The 19455-nt window shown below is 45.8% G+C and overlaps 7 protein-coding genes across 8 annotated transcripts, besides 3 other annotated features; 3 read left to right on the top strand and 4 right to left on the bottom strand.

Annotated features, from left to right (window-relative positions):
- Positions 1-221: 221 nt before the first annotated feature.
- TSTA_126050 (uncharacterized protein) lies at positions 222-923 on the top strand (the record flags this gene model as incomplete). The annotated part of the gene is made up of 2 exons (XM_002482841.1): positions 222-424; positions 746-923. The coding sequence occupies 2 exons, from the start codon at positions 222-224 to the stop codon at positions 921-923; spliced, it is 381 nt and encodes a 126-aa protein (XP_002482886.1).
- A 122-nt stretch (positions 924-1045) lies between these two features.
- TSTA_126040 (transposon, putative) lies at positions 1046-3595 on the top strand (the record flags this gene model as incomplete). Its single annotated transcript, XM_002482840.1, has 2 exons — positions 1046-1530; positions 1960-3595. 2 exons carry the CDS (start codon positions 1046-1048, stop codon positions 3593-3595), a joined length of 2121 nt encoding a protein of 706 aa, XP_002482885.1.
- Positions 1955-3478: a mobile genetic element.
- Positions 3596-3822: 227 nt separating the features above from the next.
- Positions 3823-4134, bottom strand: TSTA_126030 (uncharacterized protein; the record flags this gene model as incomplete). The annotated part of the gene is made up of 1 exon (XM_002482839.1): positions 3823-4134. A coding segment is annotated over one exon (312 nt), but the record flags the coding sequence as incomplete, so codon positions are not given.
- Positions 3949-5445: a mobile genetic element.
- On the bottom strand, positions 4219-5408 carry TSTA_126020 (pogo transposable element, putative; the record flags this gene model as incomplete). Its single annotated transcript, XM_002482838.1, has 2 exons — positions 4219-5236; positions 5311-5408. 2 exons carry the CDS (start codon positions 5406-5408, stop codon positions 4219-4221), a joined length of 1116 nt encoding a protein of 371 aa, XP_002482883.1.
- A 1583-nt stretch (positions 5446-7028) lies between the features above and the next one.
- Positions 7029-7352: a mobile genetic element.
- A 915-nt stretch (positions 7353-8267) lies between these two features.
- Positions 8268-9209, bottom strand: TSTA_126010 (uncharacterized protein; the record flags this gene model as incomplete). Its single annotated transcript, XM_002482837.1, has 2 exons — positions 8268-8908; positions 8969-9209. The coding sequence occupies 2 exons, from the start codon at positions 9207-9209 to the stop codon at positions 8268-8270; spliced, it is 882 nt and encodes a 293-aa protein (XP_002482882.1).
- A 2906-nt stretch (positions 9210-12115) lies between these two features.
- Positions 12116-16054, bottom strand: TSTA_126000 (acyl-CoA oxidase, putative; the record flags this gene model as incomplete). Of its 2 annotated transcripts, XM_002482835.1 has the most annotated exons (12): positions 15947-16054; positions 15604-15891; positions 15269-15534; positions 14908-15154; positions 14693-14849; positions 14297-14629; positions 13934-14233; positions 13771-13794; positions 13671-13705; positions 13378-13527; positions 12725-13284; positions 12116-12639 (listed from the first exon to the last, which is right to left on the bottom strand). In XM_002482835.1, the coding sequence occupies exons 2-12, from the start codon at positions 15852-15854 to the stop codon at positions 12116-12118; spliced, it is 2847 nt and encodes a 948-aa protein (XP_002482880.1). In that variant the 5' UTR covers positions 15855-15891; positions 15947-16054. The 2 variants fall into 2 exon arrangements, with proteins under 2 accessions (XP_002482880.1, XP_002482881.1); XM_002482836.1 differs by lacking the exon at positions 15947-16054 and having other exon boundaries at positions 15604-15946.
- A 754-nt stretch (positions 16055-16808) lies between these two features.
- TSTA_125990 (alpha-1,2-mannosidase, putative) lies at positions 16809-19396 on the top strand (the record flags this gene model as incomplete). Its single annotated transcript, XM_002482834.1, has 3 exons — positions 16809-17890; positions 17943-18617; positions 18716-19396. The coding sequence occupies 3 exons, from the start codon at positions 16809-16811 to the stop codon at positions 19311-19313; spliced, it is 2355 nt and encodes a 784-aa protein (XP_002482879.1). The 3' UTR covers positions 19314-19396.
- Between the last annotated feature and the right edge of the window lie 59 nt (positions 19397-19455).

Raw genomic sequence — 19455 nt, 5'->3', positions numbered from 1 at the left:
TTATGGCGTAAATCAGTGTGAAATAAACCCTGATATGAGGCACTATTTGTAAGAGGCTTATGAAACTATAAGATCTCTGAAGAATCTTCTCATACTGGTGATATTGAGGATATATCGGCTCGGCTATCACACAAATTCCTCCTAATCTTTATTAGGAAAAAACAAGAATTTTTGGTCTACAAGAGTTTGCTGGGTTGGTGACTTCTGTGACCTCTCTTGTTATGCAGCCAGCAAATACAGAAATTCGCCACAAGATCCTCCCTCATCATGTGTTTCAACTCCAGTGTATGCTCGACACATTCACCGTTTCACGCTCCTGGTCTATGAGCGCTCTCAGAGGCCATGTTCTCATGCCGCCGGCGCAAGGCTTCGCGACTTCAACGGGATGTCGACCTATTTCTAGACCGAGACATGACGAGATTTGGTATACCTACAGGCCGCCCGAATTGTGAAGCAAATCTTTGAGCAGGACCATCCCACCTACTATCATGCAAAGAATGACCTCGTAGACAGCCTTCAGTATAATTTCACCTGTTGGAAATGGTCTATGGGGGTTCTCGCCACTTCTTTGCGGCGTGGGTTTGATGGAAGGATTGCAAACTGCATACATATCAAGCATGAAACATGGGATCAAATGAGGGAGGTGGTGTTGATAATACATTTACACAACATGCTAGTAAAAGAATCATATCTCACACGGCCAATTGGGTTATATTGGGGCTTGGAGCAATTAAACCGGAGGCAGTCGAGCTGAGCTTCGAAGAAAAACGTTCGCACGAACTGCCTTCCGCTCGGCTATAGATATTCACAACCTATTGGGTGTCAAGGGAAATCGCTTTTCCAGGGAACCAACGATCCTAAATCCCTATCAACATGCACAATGGGATCCCTATACCTTCCATCTTGGGGATGATTCGGATTAGTCAGACGCAACAAATGGTTGACTCGGAGACTGGTGAGAAACACCTAAAAGATTACATATTTGGTCAAACGAGCGAGAGCCACCGGTATAAATGACGCGGAACTGCTACAAATATCATCAAAAATGTCGTGCGCAACGGAAAGCGATGACGCGAGTTTTTCTGGAATTATGCTGGCTTCTCTCTCTGGGGGATACAGAGTAGATTACAAGGCTCAGCGCAGTAAAGCGGCCACTGAACACCATTATGAAAAGCGCAGAGACGTTGCCATATTAGAATCAAAGCTTTTGAAGAGCCTAAAATGGGGTATACTTTCTGATGTGTGTGGCCGGGGGCGACCACTGTCGAGTCTCAACTATCTTTGGGTCACGGTAGGGATCACGATGCTTTTCGACAAGGTCGAGGATAAACCGCGTAAAGCGAATCATCCTTATTATACTCAAGTGCACCTGACGGGCGAAATACCGTACACCGAGAGACTAGCTTTGACAACGTTAGTCTTAAATGAGGAGGACGAGGATGTTTCACAAATCATACTTACTGGGATGATCTGGAAATACCGGACGAGAGGTTCAAGGTTCGTCAAGGAGAAGACGCGGATGAGTTGGACGTAGGTGGATGTGTTGTGATGTAACTTATCCAGCTTTGTGGTGTTTATTTTGGAATATCACCGAAGTTGGAGAAGACAGATTTTACAAGTCTACCTACGTACTAGATTTCCTTGGACGCTTTTCGACTTTCCCGTTCCATTTTAGTGCTCACCCCCTCGCCACTTTTACTGAGTAGAACTGAGCACGCCTCTGAGAGCGCTGACCAGATCAGTAAGCTTCACATCTGCTGAGAAACATGCTCAGTGAGCTGAAGCTGACCAGTCTAGTCCGCTTACTAAGCCAATAATGTTAACGTGTTTCACGGGTAAGCGGCGCACCCGGGTAAGTGGCACACCACATCAAAATTCCATCCGGATTTCTAGCAACAACTTTCCGCAGAACCAACAGCATTAAAAAATGGTTAAATCGCGTACAAAAAATGATCCTAGCTATGAAGGGAGGCTTTCTCTTGCTATTGATGCGCTAAATAACGAAAAAATCACGAAATTACGCGACGCCGCACGCACTTTTGACGTATCTTTAACAACACTGCGAAGGCGCCTGAAGGGCTCAGTTCCAGCGCATAATGCCAGTATAACACGCAGAAAGATGACCCCTACAGAAGAAGCTGTACTCCGGGGTTGGGTCTTCTCACTAGAGCGCCGTGGCGTTCCGCCTAGGCAGCATATGCTCCATGAAATGGCAAATATTTTGCTAGCTCAAAGAGATCCTACCAAAATACCTGAGAAGGTTGGTAAGAATTGGGTAACAACCTTTCTTAAGCGACAACCGGATCTCAAGGCTAAATTCGCACGCCGATTATCCTATTCTAGAGCTCTTTGTGAAGATCCAGTCGTTATTGGTGGCTTTTTTGAGGAGATTAAGCAGCTCAAAGAGGAATATGGGATTGCCGATGAAGATATATACAACTTTGACGAGACAGGGTTCGCCATGGGGATCTCTTCTACAGCAAAAGTTATATGTAGCTCAGATTGTTCAGGAAAATCTAGCCTCATTCAGCCAGGAAATCGTGAATGGGTTACTGTTGTTGAGTGCGTTGGAAGCACCGGCACTGTGGTGCCTCCCCTGATTATATTCAAATCCGGCACCAACAGAGCTGAGTGGTATACAAGCCCAAAGCTTCCCCCTGATTGGTTAATTACGCACTCTCCAAATGGCTGGACATCTGATGAAATCGGCTTACAGTGGCTAGAAAGGATATTTGAGCCAAAAACGAGGCCTCTCACAGTTGGTACCTATCGGCTTTTGATACTTGATGGCCATAGCAGCCATTTAACACCGGGATTTGATCAGGCATGTAAAAATAATAATATTATTGCATGTTGCATGCCTCCTCATTCATCTCATCTTCTTCAGCCTCTAGATGTAGGGGTGTTTTCAGTGTTGAAGCGCTTATACGGGGCCGCCGTTGAGAGCCGGATTCGGATTGGGATTTACCATGTTGATAAGCTGGATTTCTTAGATATGCTTTACAGCGTACGGATCCAAACTTATACCACACAAAATATTAAGAGCGGCTTTTCACACACTGGGATTGTGCCATATAATCCACAAAAAGTCCTATCTCAGTTGCAAATTGCTGTCCGGGAGGCTACTCCAGCCTCAATTCGCCCTAGCACGTCAAGCAGCAGCACCTGGAGCCCAAAAACGCCTTACAATGCCCGTACGCTAGAAAAACAGGCCAAATCTGTCAAGAGATCTCTCAATATGGGAGATTTAGACAGCAATTCGCCATCGTGTCCGGCTTTTAACCAGTTGATCAAGGGATCCCTTGTAGTGATGCACCAAGCTGCCATTTTAGCTAGGGAGAACCATAACCTACGCGAAGCAAATGATATTTTACAGAAGCGCCGCACTCGCCGTACAAAAGCCCTACAAGCCGATGGTATTTTGACAGTCGCTGAAGGCCGAGAGCTTGCTCAGGAGCTTCCTGAAGAGGCTCAACCCCCTCCTCCACCCAACGGGAGCGCGCCTTTGCAGCCAGCTCAACGGGCCCTACCAAGGTGTAGTAATTGCTGGGAAATAGGGCATAAGCGCAATCGCTGTCCAAATATATCTACATAGGTAAATATTAATTTATTCACTGTTTGCATATAAATTGTACGAGTTCTTTGAACCAAGTGGGATGCGGCTGTGCCACTTACCCGGGTGCGCCGTTTACCCGTGAAACACGTTAACGTAATCCACAAGCGAGCCGCCATCACAAGCGACCGCCACCTTTTCCCGAACCCGTACACGATATTGATTCCAAATCTCGATTTCTAACCCACATACAAATTATATACAAAAAATTAATTACTAGTACGATTAGGACATCTAGTTATTTTATGTCCTTCAACACCACAGCCACTGCAGCGAAATTGGCGGCGTACGACTGGTTGAGAAGCTGGGAGCTCAGGCTCACCTGGAGTAGTAGTAACGGCTTGGGATGCCTCAACCTGGCTTTGTACGAGTGCTTGGGCTTCCTCTCTAGTAATACCTTGCTCAGTAGATATCTGTTTCTTAGATATTTGACGTTTTTCCTTCTCTTTTTCATGCGCAGCTCGTAAATCATGGTTTTCTTTCCGTACGAGTAAAAGATCATTCACAGTCAGTTCATAGGCCTTTGATATCCGCATAATTGCTTCATCAGTATCCTGAGATGGACTTCTCGTACGCCGGCTCATTCGCTCCTTAATTGTAGTCATTTAGCGCTTGAATTGACGTGGATTTTGAGGGGTTTGTAAGCAGGATGATTGTGTATTGCTTGATTGACTTGGAGGAGGTGTTGGTGTCTTTAATTGAATATTAAGTTGTTGAAGAACTCGATCTGGATTAAATGGCACTAATCCAGTTGCTGCAAAGCTATTTCGGATAGTTTGAGCTTTGTATGCCATCGTACGAGCCTTTGGGAATGCAGTAAGGAAGTCGATTTTATCAATATGGTTGAATCCAAGCCTCATTCGCTGCTCAACAAGCTGTCCATAATGTCGCTTTAAAACAGCAAAACAGCCAACATCAAGAGGCTGTAAAAGATGTGAGGAATGAGGAGGCATACAGACTGGAATAATCTTATTCTCAGTACATGTACGATCAAATTCAGCAGTTAAATGACTTCCATGGCCATCAAGAATCAACATTCGATAGTTTCCCATTGTACGGCCATTTGTAAGAGGAATAAAATGGATTTTAAGCCATTCTAATCCAATCTTATCTGTAGTCCATCCATTCTCACTAATATTGATTCTCCAATCGCTTGGAAGATCCTCAAACCAGCCTAATCGAGTATATTGCTTCGCCTTGAAAATAACGTACGATGGCAGAGCCCAACCAGTTGAATTAGTTGCCTCGATTGCAGTCACCCATTCTCGATTTCCAGGCTGTAAAAGCTTTGGCCGAGCATATCGATCGCTTCCGGTAATAATCTTTGCAGTTGCACAGAGTCCCATAGCAAAGCCAGTCTCATCAAAATTATAGATATCTTCCGGTAAGATTCCATACTCAGATATAACCTCTCGTACGCGATCAAAATGCTTCTGGATTATCTTTGGATCTTCGCATTTAGCACGTTCATAATTATATTTCCGTGAAAAGTTTGATTCGATCTCTGGGCGACGTTTGACAAGATTGTATACCCAATTTTCTCCAACCTGTTGATTGCCGCGTTGTAAGAGAAGATGATTAGCCATCTCTCGTACGAGAGAGTGCCGGGGAGGTAATCCACGTCTATCTAAGTCAAGGGCCCATTTAACAAGTGATTACTCTTCAAATTGAGTCAATTTATGGTTGTTGGCGCGTACGAGAGATCTTTGTTGAGTGCCATGTAGTCGATTTCGGAGAGTCGTACGAGGGATATTGTAAATCCTAGCAGCTTGTGCAATTGTAGAGATTTTGCCATTCTGCAAATCGGAAATGACTAATAAGATTTGGCCTTCTTGCTCAACTAAATCTTTTGGGTTTTTATTGCGAATTGGTGGCATATTGACGTGTTGAATTATTTGAAATCAATATCGTGTACGGGTTCGGGAAAAGGTGGCGGCTCGCTTGTGATGGCGGCTCGCTTGTGGATTACGTTAACTTAACTAACTTAACAACTAACTAATTAAATAACTGATTGGACTGGTGACAACTTAACAAAGGGTAGGGCCATTGCCCGTCTGTCCTTTTATGTGCCCCCAACGGGGTCAGAATATGGATTCAACCGAGGTAAGTATAAACCGTAAAGAACGAAGGAAATTACAAGCCCACCTCAAATCAGTGACGCTTCCGTACGTACTAGTATCCGCTGGATTGTTCGAAGAGGTGGTAGTTCCGGCGTCTCATAACTTATTACGGTCGAGAAAGCGAGACGACGAGGTGAGATCACACGATTCCTTTCATTCTTTTCAACTCGCCCAATCCGCGTATGCTTCCACTTGAGTTTCAGGAAGATGGTGAGATTTGGGAATGTACGCCACTCTATCTGACTGCCCAGTAGCACCATATCGCTTTTTTTGAACCAGTAGACTCATCCCAGTAATCCACAAGTCCCAAGCAATATTAAACACTAGATGCTCTTCATTGGCCGTGGGTGGGTCGTTGGACATTACTAGGTCCAGCAGACAGCGCTTCGCGTCCGGGAAGGCAGGAAATGATGTTGGAGCTATCGGAATTAACAATAACAAGAATCAAGATGCATTTTAACTATGAGTGATCTGCCGCCCTAGATAACTGTGATTCAATGACCTTAGGAGAGCGCCGTCAATAACATCACTTATCTGCGTTTGTAATCAGAAGTATGTAAAATGAATACGTATCAACCTCCCCTCACATCCATCACACAGATATGACTAACAAATATTCTTCGCGTGCACCTCGTTTCCTCTCTCAGAGACTATTCAGAACGGAATAGGTTGTGCTGGTCGTCCCGACTAGCTTGCAGGATGCTCGCTACTAAAAAAGCAACCCCCAGCACCACAAAAACAAGGCATATCGACGGCAGATGCAGCGAAATTGAAGGAATTGGCAATGATGAATGCATGAACGGATTGTCTGACACATGGGAGCAATGTCGTTCAATCGCATCGGGAATCCCTTCAATGCTCCCAAAAGTATTTTCCATGCATTTCAAGATGGAATTAAAATAATCATCTGAGCTTGAACATATCACAGCAATAGCCTCGGGCGAAATGTACGGTTGATCATACGATAGGGATTTTAAGCCGCAGACTTCATCGCCCAGGTAAGTCCCCGACCGATCTTCTGATAGGGATCCGTCTTCAACAGTTGTATAGCGGTCATCGCCTTGGATATGAGCTTGAACTGGAAGGTAAGGCCTGAATTGTTCGTATCGGCTGTGGGAAAAGGTTGTCTCTGCGGATTCTTTCCGTGCGCTCACAAATGTGAAGGGTGCTCCAGCTGGCCCGCCGAGGAGAAGAAATGCCCAGGAAGCGAAGGTCAGTTGTGGAAAGGAGGCCGCCTGCATGATGCTGGAGCTTAGGCAGCTATAGTATTCCTAAAAGCTTGATTTGCCACTAATCTTTGGGTCTGCCTTGATAATCTGGAAGTTGCTACACGCCTCCTATCTCCCTCCACAGGATCTTCTTAAGGAGTCTTTGAATCCTTCTACACACTTGCAGCTGTGTAGCTACTCCGCGAAAGGCTTCTTTGCACCAAAAGCGGCTCCATCCGAATTCGATGGGTCCCTGGACACACGAATATCCCAGAGAATGAGGCAGCTGATCGCAAACCTAAAGAGGGGGCCGCCTCTATCTCTCCCCCTCCACATAAGTCCTTATACGCCTCGCTAAAGAGATATGCTAAGGCTCGAGCCCTTTCTGCTGCCCAGACACTATGGCAGAGCATGGCACCATAGCATACCAAGGCCTAGGAATCACTATATCTCCTAAGTGCCGAGGCCAGCTTCAGCTCTCCTGACTTGCCCTTGGCCATATTATTGCTGTCCGTACTGGACGCGGAGACTTCGCGGACTACTATGAACCATTCAACCATAATAATACTAATCCTTTCTACTGATGTGGAGCACAGAAAGCACCTCTACACTTTTTCTTCTACTATATAGCTAAGATACGAGTCCCTCGTCCTCCAGGGCCTCTCTCTGAGGTCATATTATTTCATTTGGGTACTGCGAAAGAAACCCAAAGGTTAGCCACATGGCTAGCAGAGATCCGCTTCTTTGAGGACATCTACCCTCGCCAACCTCTCCTTAGCACCTAACTAAGACAGTTCTACTTTCCCTTTATATTTCTCTCTCCCATCTTTTAATCTCTTCCCTTTTTCTTTCTCTTTTTGTAAAACTTACTGTTCAATTACTATGGTGGAAGAATAATGGGTCATTGAGTGTAGGTGGATCATTGTAGCTGGCAAATATCTAAAATCCACTTAGAAGTGGACCTCCCTGTAAGACCATGGCAGCTATTGAAATGCGCCAGAGAATCTCTTATTTGTATATAAATCTGATATAGAGCTTGAAGCCCGAGGATTACCCCTCGGCGGCCTATGTCCCAGCAGGGATCGGTGGGAAGCGTGAGAGTCACGAACCACGGCCGTCAAATAGAAACACACATACACACTCAGCTAGCTCCTTTTTCTTTCCTTCCTCATGCTTAGATTTCTCGTCAATAGCTGCCTAGCAATATGAGTTGTTAGTTGAGCCGTCACAGTTGTGATCTCGGTGGACTTATGATGAGAATTTATTGTGTAAGCAGAGTCAGACATCGGGCTTAGAGGAGGGCTAGGACACGCTCAGCTTGCCCAATCAGATGAAAGAAGCAACCCAAACATCCATAGCCTTAACTCCTTTCCGACCCCCCTGTATACCGTCCAAGCTCGCCTCACACGCATCCCGTGACGCAAGAACCACCGCCCGTTCCCTTTCATCACTCACTTGCTCCTCTACTTCCTGTTCGAATGATGAAGAAAGACAAGCAGAGACTTCCCATTGTCCGTCCAACAACCCCTCCCTACCCGGCACGCGGGTCTCACTCTCCACCTGCCAACCGGCAGCCAGGGCCAGCTCGGTAAGCCGCTTTGGCCCCAGCACCGTGCGGACGTTCGAGACGCTGTTTGGTTTACGGCACTCCAGCGCTGCCTGGGTGAGTGCAGCTAATACGTGAGGCTGGGCAGAGGGGTGCGTCGCTACTAACGACCACTCAGCAAGGAGGAGACGCTTGCTGTGCTGCTTGAGGGCACGGAAGGTGGAAAGGATGAGCTCAGGGGAGGCGAAGTACCATAGGCAGTGGGCGAGCACTGTTGCGTCGAAGGCCTTACTTTCGCTGGAATGTGGGGAGGGGAGGGAGGAGAGGTAGTCCAGGGGGGGTTGTCGGACCCAAATAATCCGGTTACCCAGCGGGCCTTGCGAGATGTAACTCTGTGCTTGACCGAGAGTATACGGTGCACCTGCAGGAGCCATCAGTTGGCTGCTTTCCGCTCGCACCGAAGAAAAGCAAGAGGACTCACCATAATCCAATTCCGCCGGATCAACCGCCACCACCCTCCCCTGCTCCCCCACAGCAGAGGCAAGGGCTGTTGTGCAGTCCCCCTGCCCGCATCCTAGTTCCAGCACCTTGGAGTCAGCGGGAATGTTCCAGTGCTGCAGGAGCACCAGGCGGTGAACGGTTTGGGAGTGCTGGATGCTGAAGTGGGTGGGGTCGTGTAGGGAGACACGGGCGATAGCGGCGGCGTCAAGTTGAGTGGACATGTTGTGCTCGATGGGTGTTGTGCTGGGCACAAGACAGCTGAGTGGGTTTTGCGTAGCTAGGTGATGGAACTTGGAACTACAGCCTTGCTTGTAACTGTTGCAGAGCTCAGACTTGGAGGATCACCTGGGAGTGAAAAGACCTGGAGAGAGATGAGAAAAGAGAAGGAGGAAGGCTATATAGGACAAATACGCAGTTAGTACCTCAGGTATCACTGCGGCATTGCACAATCACCCCGCCTTTTAGATTGACCCTAAGGCCGGCCCTGAATTGCGCCATATATTATAGAATTCCTAAGAGTCAGACATTTCCCTATCTAGCAGATTGGCCCTGCCTACCAGTGTTCAGCAATTAGGTCCAATTCCACGTGCGGGAGGAGACCCTCAGCGCAGTAGGCGGCCGGGTTAGGTGTGTGTACTAGGGCTACAGGTAGAGACGGCCCAGACGGGTGCCGGAAACTTCGGTTGAACTACCGTCGAGTATAGCTCGGATAGCCATTAACGAATCGAAGTTAATAGGCTTCTAAGTACGAAAGGCTTCTTGAAAGTAAAGTCTTAACAAAAGCGTGAATATCCGGTTCGATAGAAGAACGTATACTCAAGTTATCACAGTTAAGGGATACTTAACATGGTTAATTCAAGACGATAAAGTGAAACTAATTACATGGCAAATGAGCGTCCTTAAATACTTTTCGCTTAATATAGTCGTTCGATCCTGGCTATATTGGCTATGTTGTATCAAACATAGTCTTGCTATGCTCGACTATGTTCAGCATATTCCTGTCTTATCCGACTCTCTAATAGTACGCTGTACACATCTTATCTAGATGGAAAGAATGATCTAGATTGCTATACCATATAGTGTGTCTAAATCCTTTGAGGACTTCCTTAATTCAGGGAGTTGTAAATCCATTTTTTCCTTCGGCATGAAAGGGTGGGAAACGCTAAGAGAATCATTTACTTAAGCCATTGTCGGATTAGTCGGTTTATTCCAGGCCAATCCTGAAGAGTGCTTTACTAGGATCAAAGAAAATAAGTGACTAGCAAGATTGTATGTATTGAGTTCTTCGTCTCTCTATCCATCAGGTTTCAAAGCCGGGTCTTTTATAGACACTTTTGGCGGGGTGATTTGTGAGTTATCAAGAGGGTAAATTTTGGGGGCTATAAGATAGGGCTTCTGATTGTTCACTTCCTTTTACTGCCTCCGGATATCCGAATTATCTGACACTGTCTTGCTGGATATCCAGTTTATCTAACAGCCATACCGTAAACGGGAACTTTTGCGATGTTAAACTTTCAACATGCTGCCAGTTAGATAGTGGTACCTCGACAGCTGCAAAAGTTGTTTGGGTCTTCTTTGATCCCTGAGCTTAGCTAATGAAATTAGAATTAGTTAATATACTATTTAAAACACAGTGTCCAAGTTTCAGCTTGTGCGAGGCCTGCGCAGTACACAAATGCAACGGTCTTCTTAGAAATAGATCTGGCACAACCACTTCCTTGACCTGACTGCAGAAATCGTACACTATGTCGGGATTCAGTCGTCAACTCCTCCAGACGGACCTTTTCCGAGTCGCAACAGACTCCATGAACAATGCAGAGAAGATAGCCCTGGCATATCATCACGCCCTTGCTATCGCAAGAACATATGGTAATATCCCCCCTGTGTGCACGAGGAGACCCGGAAATAACACTTTACTTGCTTTGGGTAGGATTCACAACAAAAGACATTGCTGGTCTCTCTCCAAAATTCTGGACCTACCACCAGGACCTGATAAATCCCGTCGATATGGCCGCATCGGATATGGACTTATTGTAAAACCATGTAGCAGGGAAGGGTCATTTGGGGCCTGGTGTAACGAGTGCTCAGGCCTAACAAGTTCTATTGGGAGGGTAGCGGATGAACTAACTTGGAAGCGCGCCTTGTCGGGGTGTGGAGTTCAAACTCTCCGTTGTCAAGCAACGTAGCCGTTGTCTCTATGTTTTTGGCATCTAGTCCGTGTCCCACTTCGGTAAGAAGGAATTGGGCTCTATTAGATTTGCTCATTCCATTAGCCAGCAGGGACAGAGAAACGACAGGTAGGCATGTAAGTTAGAATAGAACAGCATACGAAACATCAAACCTAAGAATCTTATCCATCAATTCCTCCAAATCTGGCATTTCTTCAATAAAGGGGGCGAATGTTTCCACAGCAAGGTTATACTGAATGGTAATCAATGTGAAGTCATACTTTGACAAACTATAGTCTAGAGATGTGCGAATGTAACAACCAACATGCCCGCCCAGTCTCGTTGTTACAATAAGTTGGATGCGAGAACAGGGTGGCAAATAACAGTAACGTTACCAACTAGTTAAGTTATTTTATTTCGATGAATCAGCAGTTTTATGAACGCTAAGACCTGAGTTTTATGCAAAGTTGGGCTTTTATGGGGGCCCATTCATGGGCTTTGGCGATATCTAGCTATGGCTACGACCGCTGCATTACCTATCATTCTCGCCTATATATATATTAACCTCGCTATCCCATATAACTATATCCTGCGTATCCTCCTCGTTAAGATGTTCTCAATGTAGTACCAACTAATATTGTAGTGCTTTAGAATTTTTGATATCCTTGTCCAGCAGGAGTTCACCAAGGAAGTCACTTAAATTCGCATCTTTAATCAATTAGCAAACAGAATATACTCGACCATCATGTAGCGTCAAATATCATATTGTCAGTAAGCAAAGAATTCTAGGTTTATTGTGACGCTACAGGAACTGTTTAGAATCCGATGTCCGCGGAGGTTATTAATCCTTGAAGAGAGATTTTGAGAAATTGTTAAGACAGCTTAGGGTATAATGTGGTGTTGAAAAGTGGTGTCTACATGAACGAGTTCTTTATGATAGTTCAGAAAGTCCTTTCAAATTAAAGTCTACAATCTGCGCCATCAATATCTCGAGTATATAGCTTGTCGCCATACCCAGGTAATCTGTCTACAAACGCCACCCAGGACTCTTCCGTAAGGATGGGCGCTGTGATGTAGGGTTCCACCCCAGTACCATCCAACAAGTGCTCAAGCCTAGGTAGTATGGCATCCATCGCCTGTCTTTCCTTCTGGATCTCTCTCCACAAATCGATGCCAGTGCCTTGGAGACTCAGAGCTGGTGACTGCAGTAACACCCCTGCCTCGTATAGATCGAGGAGATCCTTCTCCACGCCCTCCTCCAACGCAGCTTCATATGCTAGTCTATTCCCAATTGCTCTAACCAAAGAATGACAATGTGGTAAGATTCGTGTGTTATACTCCTCACTATGATGACCATTCGAAATACCATTGAGTTCTTTTCGACTCCACTCAAAAACCCCATGTTCGTACCTCGCCAAAAGACAAAATGCGTTTCTCGGTGGTGGCAGGCTGTATCGTCTAAGGAGTAACTCCGTCGCTAGTCCTATAGCATCATTCAGCTTTAGTCAGCACCTGGTAAACACAAACCCTGGAGTCATAATGAGAACGAAAATCAAACAGGGACGCACGGATAGTCAAAACCAACATATCCCCCTCCGCAATAGAAACTCCCCTCGCAGTCAACTGACTCTCAATAACACCGTTATATTCAAATAAGCCCTGCGCTCCACACCGCTCAGCCAGCGCATAAAGCGTTTTTTGACTTGCATGTGTCACAACGGCCTTGAAAGTCGCTGCTATTCCATGTCTCACTCTGTACTCTATGTTTTTATTCATGAAAACGTGAATACATTCCTTCGCGAAAGCTTTGTAAACCTTACTCCGAGCAAGGCAGTGTAAAATAGGTGCTTGTTGTGTCCGGAATGAGATGACCGGTTTGGCAATGCCGTTGGAACCTGTAACATGCCGACGAAGACTATATTTCCCTGTAACATATGCAGCATGTTGAAGTTGGGGAATCAGAACCGTGGACAGGGCCAGGGTCCCGACGTGTACGCGGTGGATAGTGGAGTGGAAGTTTTGGTTATTGTTCGTATCTCCGAGCAGTGCAGTGCTAGGGAGCCGGACATGACGGAAGCTTGTTATACTGTGGTCGAGGGGTTTTGAACCTGCTCGGCGGGGGAGGACTCTATCGATCGCATATGTATTAGTTTCTTGCTATACATTCTTCATGAACAATCCGCGATCTTTGTAATGATTGAATTTGTGGATGATTTTGTACCTAGCATAGACCCCCTTGCACATCCGATTCCCATCATTCAACCAAACGATAAACGACTGCACACCTCTGTCTTCATTCTTGACGATCAGACGCCCCATGACGATTTCAACTCGCGGAAATCCCGGCTGGGGCGAGGTAGGGGGCATATATCTATCTCAATTTCATTAGAGAGGCGTTCACTAGATAGAGATCGCTGCAGTGGTGTTGATGGAGAAAGCTAAGCATGAGGAATCTATCTAGCTAGGGGATATGGTCGGTATTTGTAGCCAGTAAAGCTCGGACAGTCCTCTCACCGAGGCATCCACAGGCCTTCCAAGGTTGTTTCATACTTCCTAGGCATAGATTTCTACCGAGCTTGGAACAGATTCCAAGGATATTTCAACGTTTAAATACCAGGCATTCCATGATCCGTTCAGTCTATTTGTATCCAGTGCTGAAAATGTTGAAATTTGTATTAGCATCGTCTATAATTCGCAGCTTAGTTTAACAGAAGTGAATCTTGAGTGCGTCGTATCTACATGGCCCCAGGCGTTCAGTTCTCGGATTTATACCCCACCTTTATGTTCACTCCTTCTGATGATGGGTCTTCATCAGACTGCTCTTTCGAATCATTGCCCCCTTGAGTCCCGAGCTTGAGAAACGAAACTAGGAATATAGCAACGCCTGCAATAGCAGTAGCAAACCAGTAAGTTGCCAGATACGGTCGAATGACAGAAGAACTTCTTTCGTCTCGTACGGCGTTGTAGATAGCAGTCGATATACCAAGGCCGACGTTGGAGACTAATTTGGAGACGGTATTGAAGATGCCGCCTGCTAGGGACTGCTCGGACGGTGGAAGTGAGGACATGACATACATCTGTATTTATCATCAAATTCCATTCGATCGAAGAACGGGCAAGACAGGGAAAGATATCCTTACATTCACGACGTTGAATTCAATATCCGCTCCAACCACCATTAGAACGAAAGGCACAAAATAGCAGCCCCAGTAAATGCTATCTTCTTTCGTAAAGCTGGCAATCAGGAAAGATAACGTATATGCCACGGTGGCGACGAACATAAGAAGCTTGTTACTGACTCGATGGAGGATCAGTGCACAGGCGACATTAACCAGGACACCGCCCACAACCATGGGTAATAAGCGAACAGTGATCTCCAGGCCACTGTAGTTCTGGACTTGTTGCATGTACAGAGCCATCCAAAACTGGCCGGAGACAAATGCCATAAAGCCAAGAGAAAGGGCGCCCATCAACTGGAAAAACACCGCTGATGTTAGTATAGGGAAGCGGGTAATGCAGGTTAGAAAGCGACTCACCAAGGAAAAGTTTCGGTCACGCCAAATGTGGAGAGGCATCAAGGGTGTGGAATAGATCGATTGCCAGTAGAGGAAAGCCCCAATGAGCAAGACACCTAGTACAAGGAGAACAATGACATATGGGGTACGCCAGCCTTGGGGCGCATCTCCCGCGAGTCTAGGATATATTAGCATTATGTCCCGGACTGGAGAGAAAAGTGCTTGAAGAAACGTACGATAAAGAACTTGAGAAAAGAGCTATGCCGGTAACAGCGAGTAGCATGCCGAGAGGGTCGAGTTTTAACAAGCTTTGCCACGTCAATGGAGCCTTGGCTTGTGATGAATCTTTTGGAACAGTAACTATGCTAAGAATCGAGAAAATTGCGTATATGACAGCTAGAGCCCAGAAAGATGCTCGCCAGGTAGAGACCTGAGAAGCGATTCCGGAGACAAGCATGCCTCCAACGTAGCCAAGAGGATTACCTGTAGTAATACTTATCAACAATGACTCCTTCACTTCTGGCTTACGAATCCTCTAAATTGCCTAGAAAGGCAACGATCTGAGGCCGGAAAAGCAATGAGATGACAGCGACATACCAGCACTAAAGCAGGCAAACGCTTTGTTCTTCCTCGGAGATGGTTTTTCATAGGCAATCCCCAGTAGGCCAACAGCAGGAGGAACAGATGAGGCGCAAAAGAGCCCTATTACACCTGAGAATATGTCGAAGTACAGAGCTGAAGTTGCAAAGCCAATCACTAGTAGAGTAAGGGTGAATCCTATCATGCTCGCGATGAAAAGGGTCCTGCGGCCAAACATATCTGCCACTTTTCCAAAGGGTAGCAGAAAGGTACCACTACTCAGTCTATTTTAACCCAAGCAAAGGATTAGTTTAAGTCGATCAAATGATTAACAGAGGTATAGGGTAACATACGCAACACCCGCAGTAGTCCACGTCGTCTCGGCAGAATCCATGTTCAGATCCCTGCTGATTTCAGCCAAAACGACAATAATAGCGCCTTGAAAGAAAGACGTCATGCCGATGGCCATAGTCGAGGTGAGAACGAAGAGACATTCTTGGGAAGTGCTTGAAAAGCATTCAGGACGTTCGTTTGGATTACGTACAGCACCGACAGCGTTCTCCTCCTGGTCGGGTTCCTTTTGATCAAGTGTGATGTCCGTCATGGTGGCCTCGGAATAAATCTCTCCCCGTGTTGAAGTACTATCGCGCAATGATATTAGTGGAAGATAATAGCGAAAATGTCTAAAAAGCGTACCTAAATACTCCAAGCCGACACAAAAAGACTTGACTTTTTAAATCATGCTCTCTTGCTGCCTAGATGTTGGTATCTCCGAGAGAGTAGCATATGATAATGACTAGTCGTATCAAAAAACCATTCGGGGATAATAAAAGACTTGCAAAAAAAAAGGGCAAAATTTAAAAACAATCCCGATATTTGCTCCGATTGGACGATAAGGTTTGTAAGGCCGGGGCGGACTCTTCCGCAGTGGGGCCATCCGATTATTAAGGCTGGCTTCTAGAATAAGCCGCTCAGGGGGGAATTCCGCTTCAAGATGAACGATGTATTTCAGCTACTTATGAGAATCGAAAACTTCTGACAAATCTCAGGTAGTATGGCTGACTCTTGTTATCAATATTTGCCTGGTTAGTGTCATACACTACGAGATACTCCGTACTGTGTCATGATTTGAAAATGTTGGATAGTACTGTGGATATAAACACTCTAAATTTCATTCTCCACCTTAGTATGTTGATAAGCAGATAAGGCAATCGTTGATACGGATACGTAGTACCTCGTAATATTGTTTCAATACACGATAAGTCGGTAATATATTTACCGTGTAAAGCATTTGACTAAGCAAGTAAAGCCTAGCTCTAAGCTAAGGAATGATCTTCTGGCCGATGTCACCTCAACAGTCAACATCTTGTTGTACCTCGCTCTGTGCCCTGGAAAATATCCCATCAATTCGCCTAGCACTATCTCCGCGAATTTAGTTCGCATACCCCGCAAAGCTGATCTGCGTGCAAAATGTAGAAACTTCGCGTGTCTCATTCCTCTTCATCTCCCCTCCCCTCTACTTTTCTCGATTGTTTACTAGCCACGACTGGCCTCCGCAATGAAGATAAATAAACGTTTGACAGCTAGCATCCTTCTTGCAGTTTCTGTTCGAGCTGAATTCGACCCATTGCGCTTCGTTGATCCATTGATCGGTACCAACAATGGTGGAAACGTATTCGCCGGAGCTACGTTGCCTTACGGCATGGCTAAGCCGGTTGCCGACGTCAATGGACAAAATACCGGTGGCTTCGCTACCGATGGCAGTGGTGTAACTGGTTTCTCAGCTATGCATGATTCAGGTACCGGAGGTAATCCATCTTTGGGAAACTTCCCTATCATGCCCCAAATCTGTCCAGACGATGTGATTGACAATTGCAACTTTCTTGTTGGTTCGCGTGCTGTCAACTACGATAATGCAAGTGTCAAGGCTACTCCAGGCTATTTTGGTCTGAAATTGGTAAATGGTATTGCTGCAGAAATGACGGCCACTCGACACGCCGCACTGTATAAATTTAACTTTGAAAGTGCTCTTGCAAACAGCTCAGGAACAAAACCCTTGATTCTACTAGATTTGACCGATCTATGGCAAAGTAGGCAGAATGCTACAGTCAGCGTGGATGAATCGAGTGGCCGTATTCGTGCGAATGGGACTTTCCTGCCGAGCTTCGGCGCAGGCTCCTACAGATCGTTTGTATGTGTTGACTTTGCAGGTGGTAGTGTCAACGATACAGGAATATGGGTCAATAACCGTGCAGGTACAGTCGCGCAAGATCTATATGTCACTCGTGGTTTCAACAACTTCTATCTCGAAGCAGGTGGTTTCGTTATGTTTGATAGTTTATCTAGCCATACGTTATATGCTCGTGTCGGAGTCAGTCTGGTCAGCACCGAGAAAGCATGTCAGAATGCTGAAAAGGAGATTCCTGAGCCTACCTCAGATTTTGCCAACATTCAGTCTGCTGCCGAGAAAGTGTGGAGAGAAAAGCTGAGTCCTGTGTCTGTAAATGCGACGGGCGTCAGCGAGGATTTCCAGAAAATATTCTGGAGTGGTATCTACCGGACGATGCTGTCTCCGCAGAATTATACCGGTGAGAATCCACTATGGAACAGTGACGAGCCTTACTTCGACTCTTACTACTGGTATGTCTGCGTGAAGCTTGTTAGTACTGATCAATAAGCTAACGTAGGATAGTATTTGGGACGCGTTTCGTGTGCAATATCCGTTATTGACAATAGTCGATCCTAATGCTCAATCGCAAATGGTTCGTAGCTTAGTGGACATATATAAACATGAAGGATGGCTACCCGACTGCCGCATGAGTCTTTGCAAAGGGTGGACCCAAGGCGGTTCTAATGCTGACGTGGTCCTGGCTGATGCATATGTGAAGAATCTCACCGGGATAGACTGGAACCTTGCCTATGACGCTTTGGTTAACGATGCCGAAAACGAGCCGTTAGAGTGGTCCATTCAGGGACGTGGTGGTTTGCAAAGCTGGAAGAATCTCCAATATATTCCTTATCTGGATTTTGACTACCTGGGATTCGGAACGAATTCTCGTTCAATTTCGCGCACCGTTGAATATGCTTATAATGATTACTGCGTGAGCGTGGTAGGGAAAGGATTGGGAAAGACCAACCTTACAAAATATTTGACACGATCAATGAACTGGAAAAACATTTTCAAAGCAGATCAAACTTCATTCATCAATGGAACTGACACCGGCTTTGTTGGGTTTTTCCAGCCCAGGTATCTCAATGGTACATGGGGTTTTCAGGATCCTATCGCTTGCAGTCCGTTAACGGACTTTTGCTCGCTGACTAGTAATCCGTCCGAGACATTCGAGTCTAGTGTTTGGGAATACCAATTGTATGCTTTATTTTCTCACATCCGCTCGTTTTCACTTTGCGCTACTTCATCGCTTGCCTCGCCGATAAACCATAATACACATATTCTAACTACAACAGTTATGTCCCACACGACATGAGCTCCCTGATAACCACCCTCGGTGGCCCAGACGAATTCATCTCGAGACTTGATTATTACTACGAGTCGGGAATAGCAGATATCAGTAACGAGCCCGTCTTCCTCTCCGACTATTCCTATCACTATGCAGGTCGTCCAGGTCTATCCACCAAACGCGCACATAGCTACATCCCGTCATCCTTCAACACAAGTGAATCCGGTCTTCCAGGTAACGATGACTCTGGAGCAATGGCATCATTCTCAATCTTCTCGCAATTAGGTCTGTTTCCAGTGGCCGGCCAGAATGTCTATCTCATTTCAAGCCCTTTTTTTGAGTCGGTGAATATCACTCACCCAGAGACTAAAAAAACGGCAACGATTCGAGTAAAGAACTTTGATCCTACTTATACTGATATGTACATTATGAATGCGACGCTTGATGGGCAGACGTATACAAAAAATTGGATTGGTCATGAGTTCTTTTTGAAGGGTCAGACGTTGGAGTTGACAGTAGGGTCTGATGAGACTGCTAGTTTTTGGGGTAAAGGTGTAGATGATTTGCCGCCTAGTTTGTCATTAAGTGCTCAGCTTTTGTTTTGATGGGGGTTATCACAGTCGATAGTACATATGTAGATAGTGATATCAATAGATAATGGAGGCATTGAAGCTTCCACCTGGGCAAAGTTTTACGGTGTAGTCTTAGCAAAGGCCAGTTCACATCCAAGGCTATCTTCAAGGGTCC

The sequence above is a fragment of the Talaromyces stipitatus genome, genomic scaffold (genome assembly GCF_000003125.1).
Source record: "Talaromyces stipitatus ATCC 10500 scf_1105507295555 genomic scaffold, whole genome shotgun sequence".
In the NCBI taxonomy this organism is placed as follows: domain Eukaryota; kingdom Fungi; phylum Ascomycota; class Eurotiomycetes; order Eurotiales; family Trichocomaceae; genus Talaromyces; species Talaromyces stipitatus.
The sequence above is the reverse complement of the archived record's forward strand: the minus strand, read 5'-3'. Positions and strand labels throughout refer to the sequence as shown.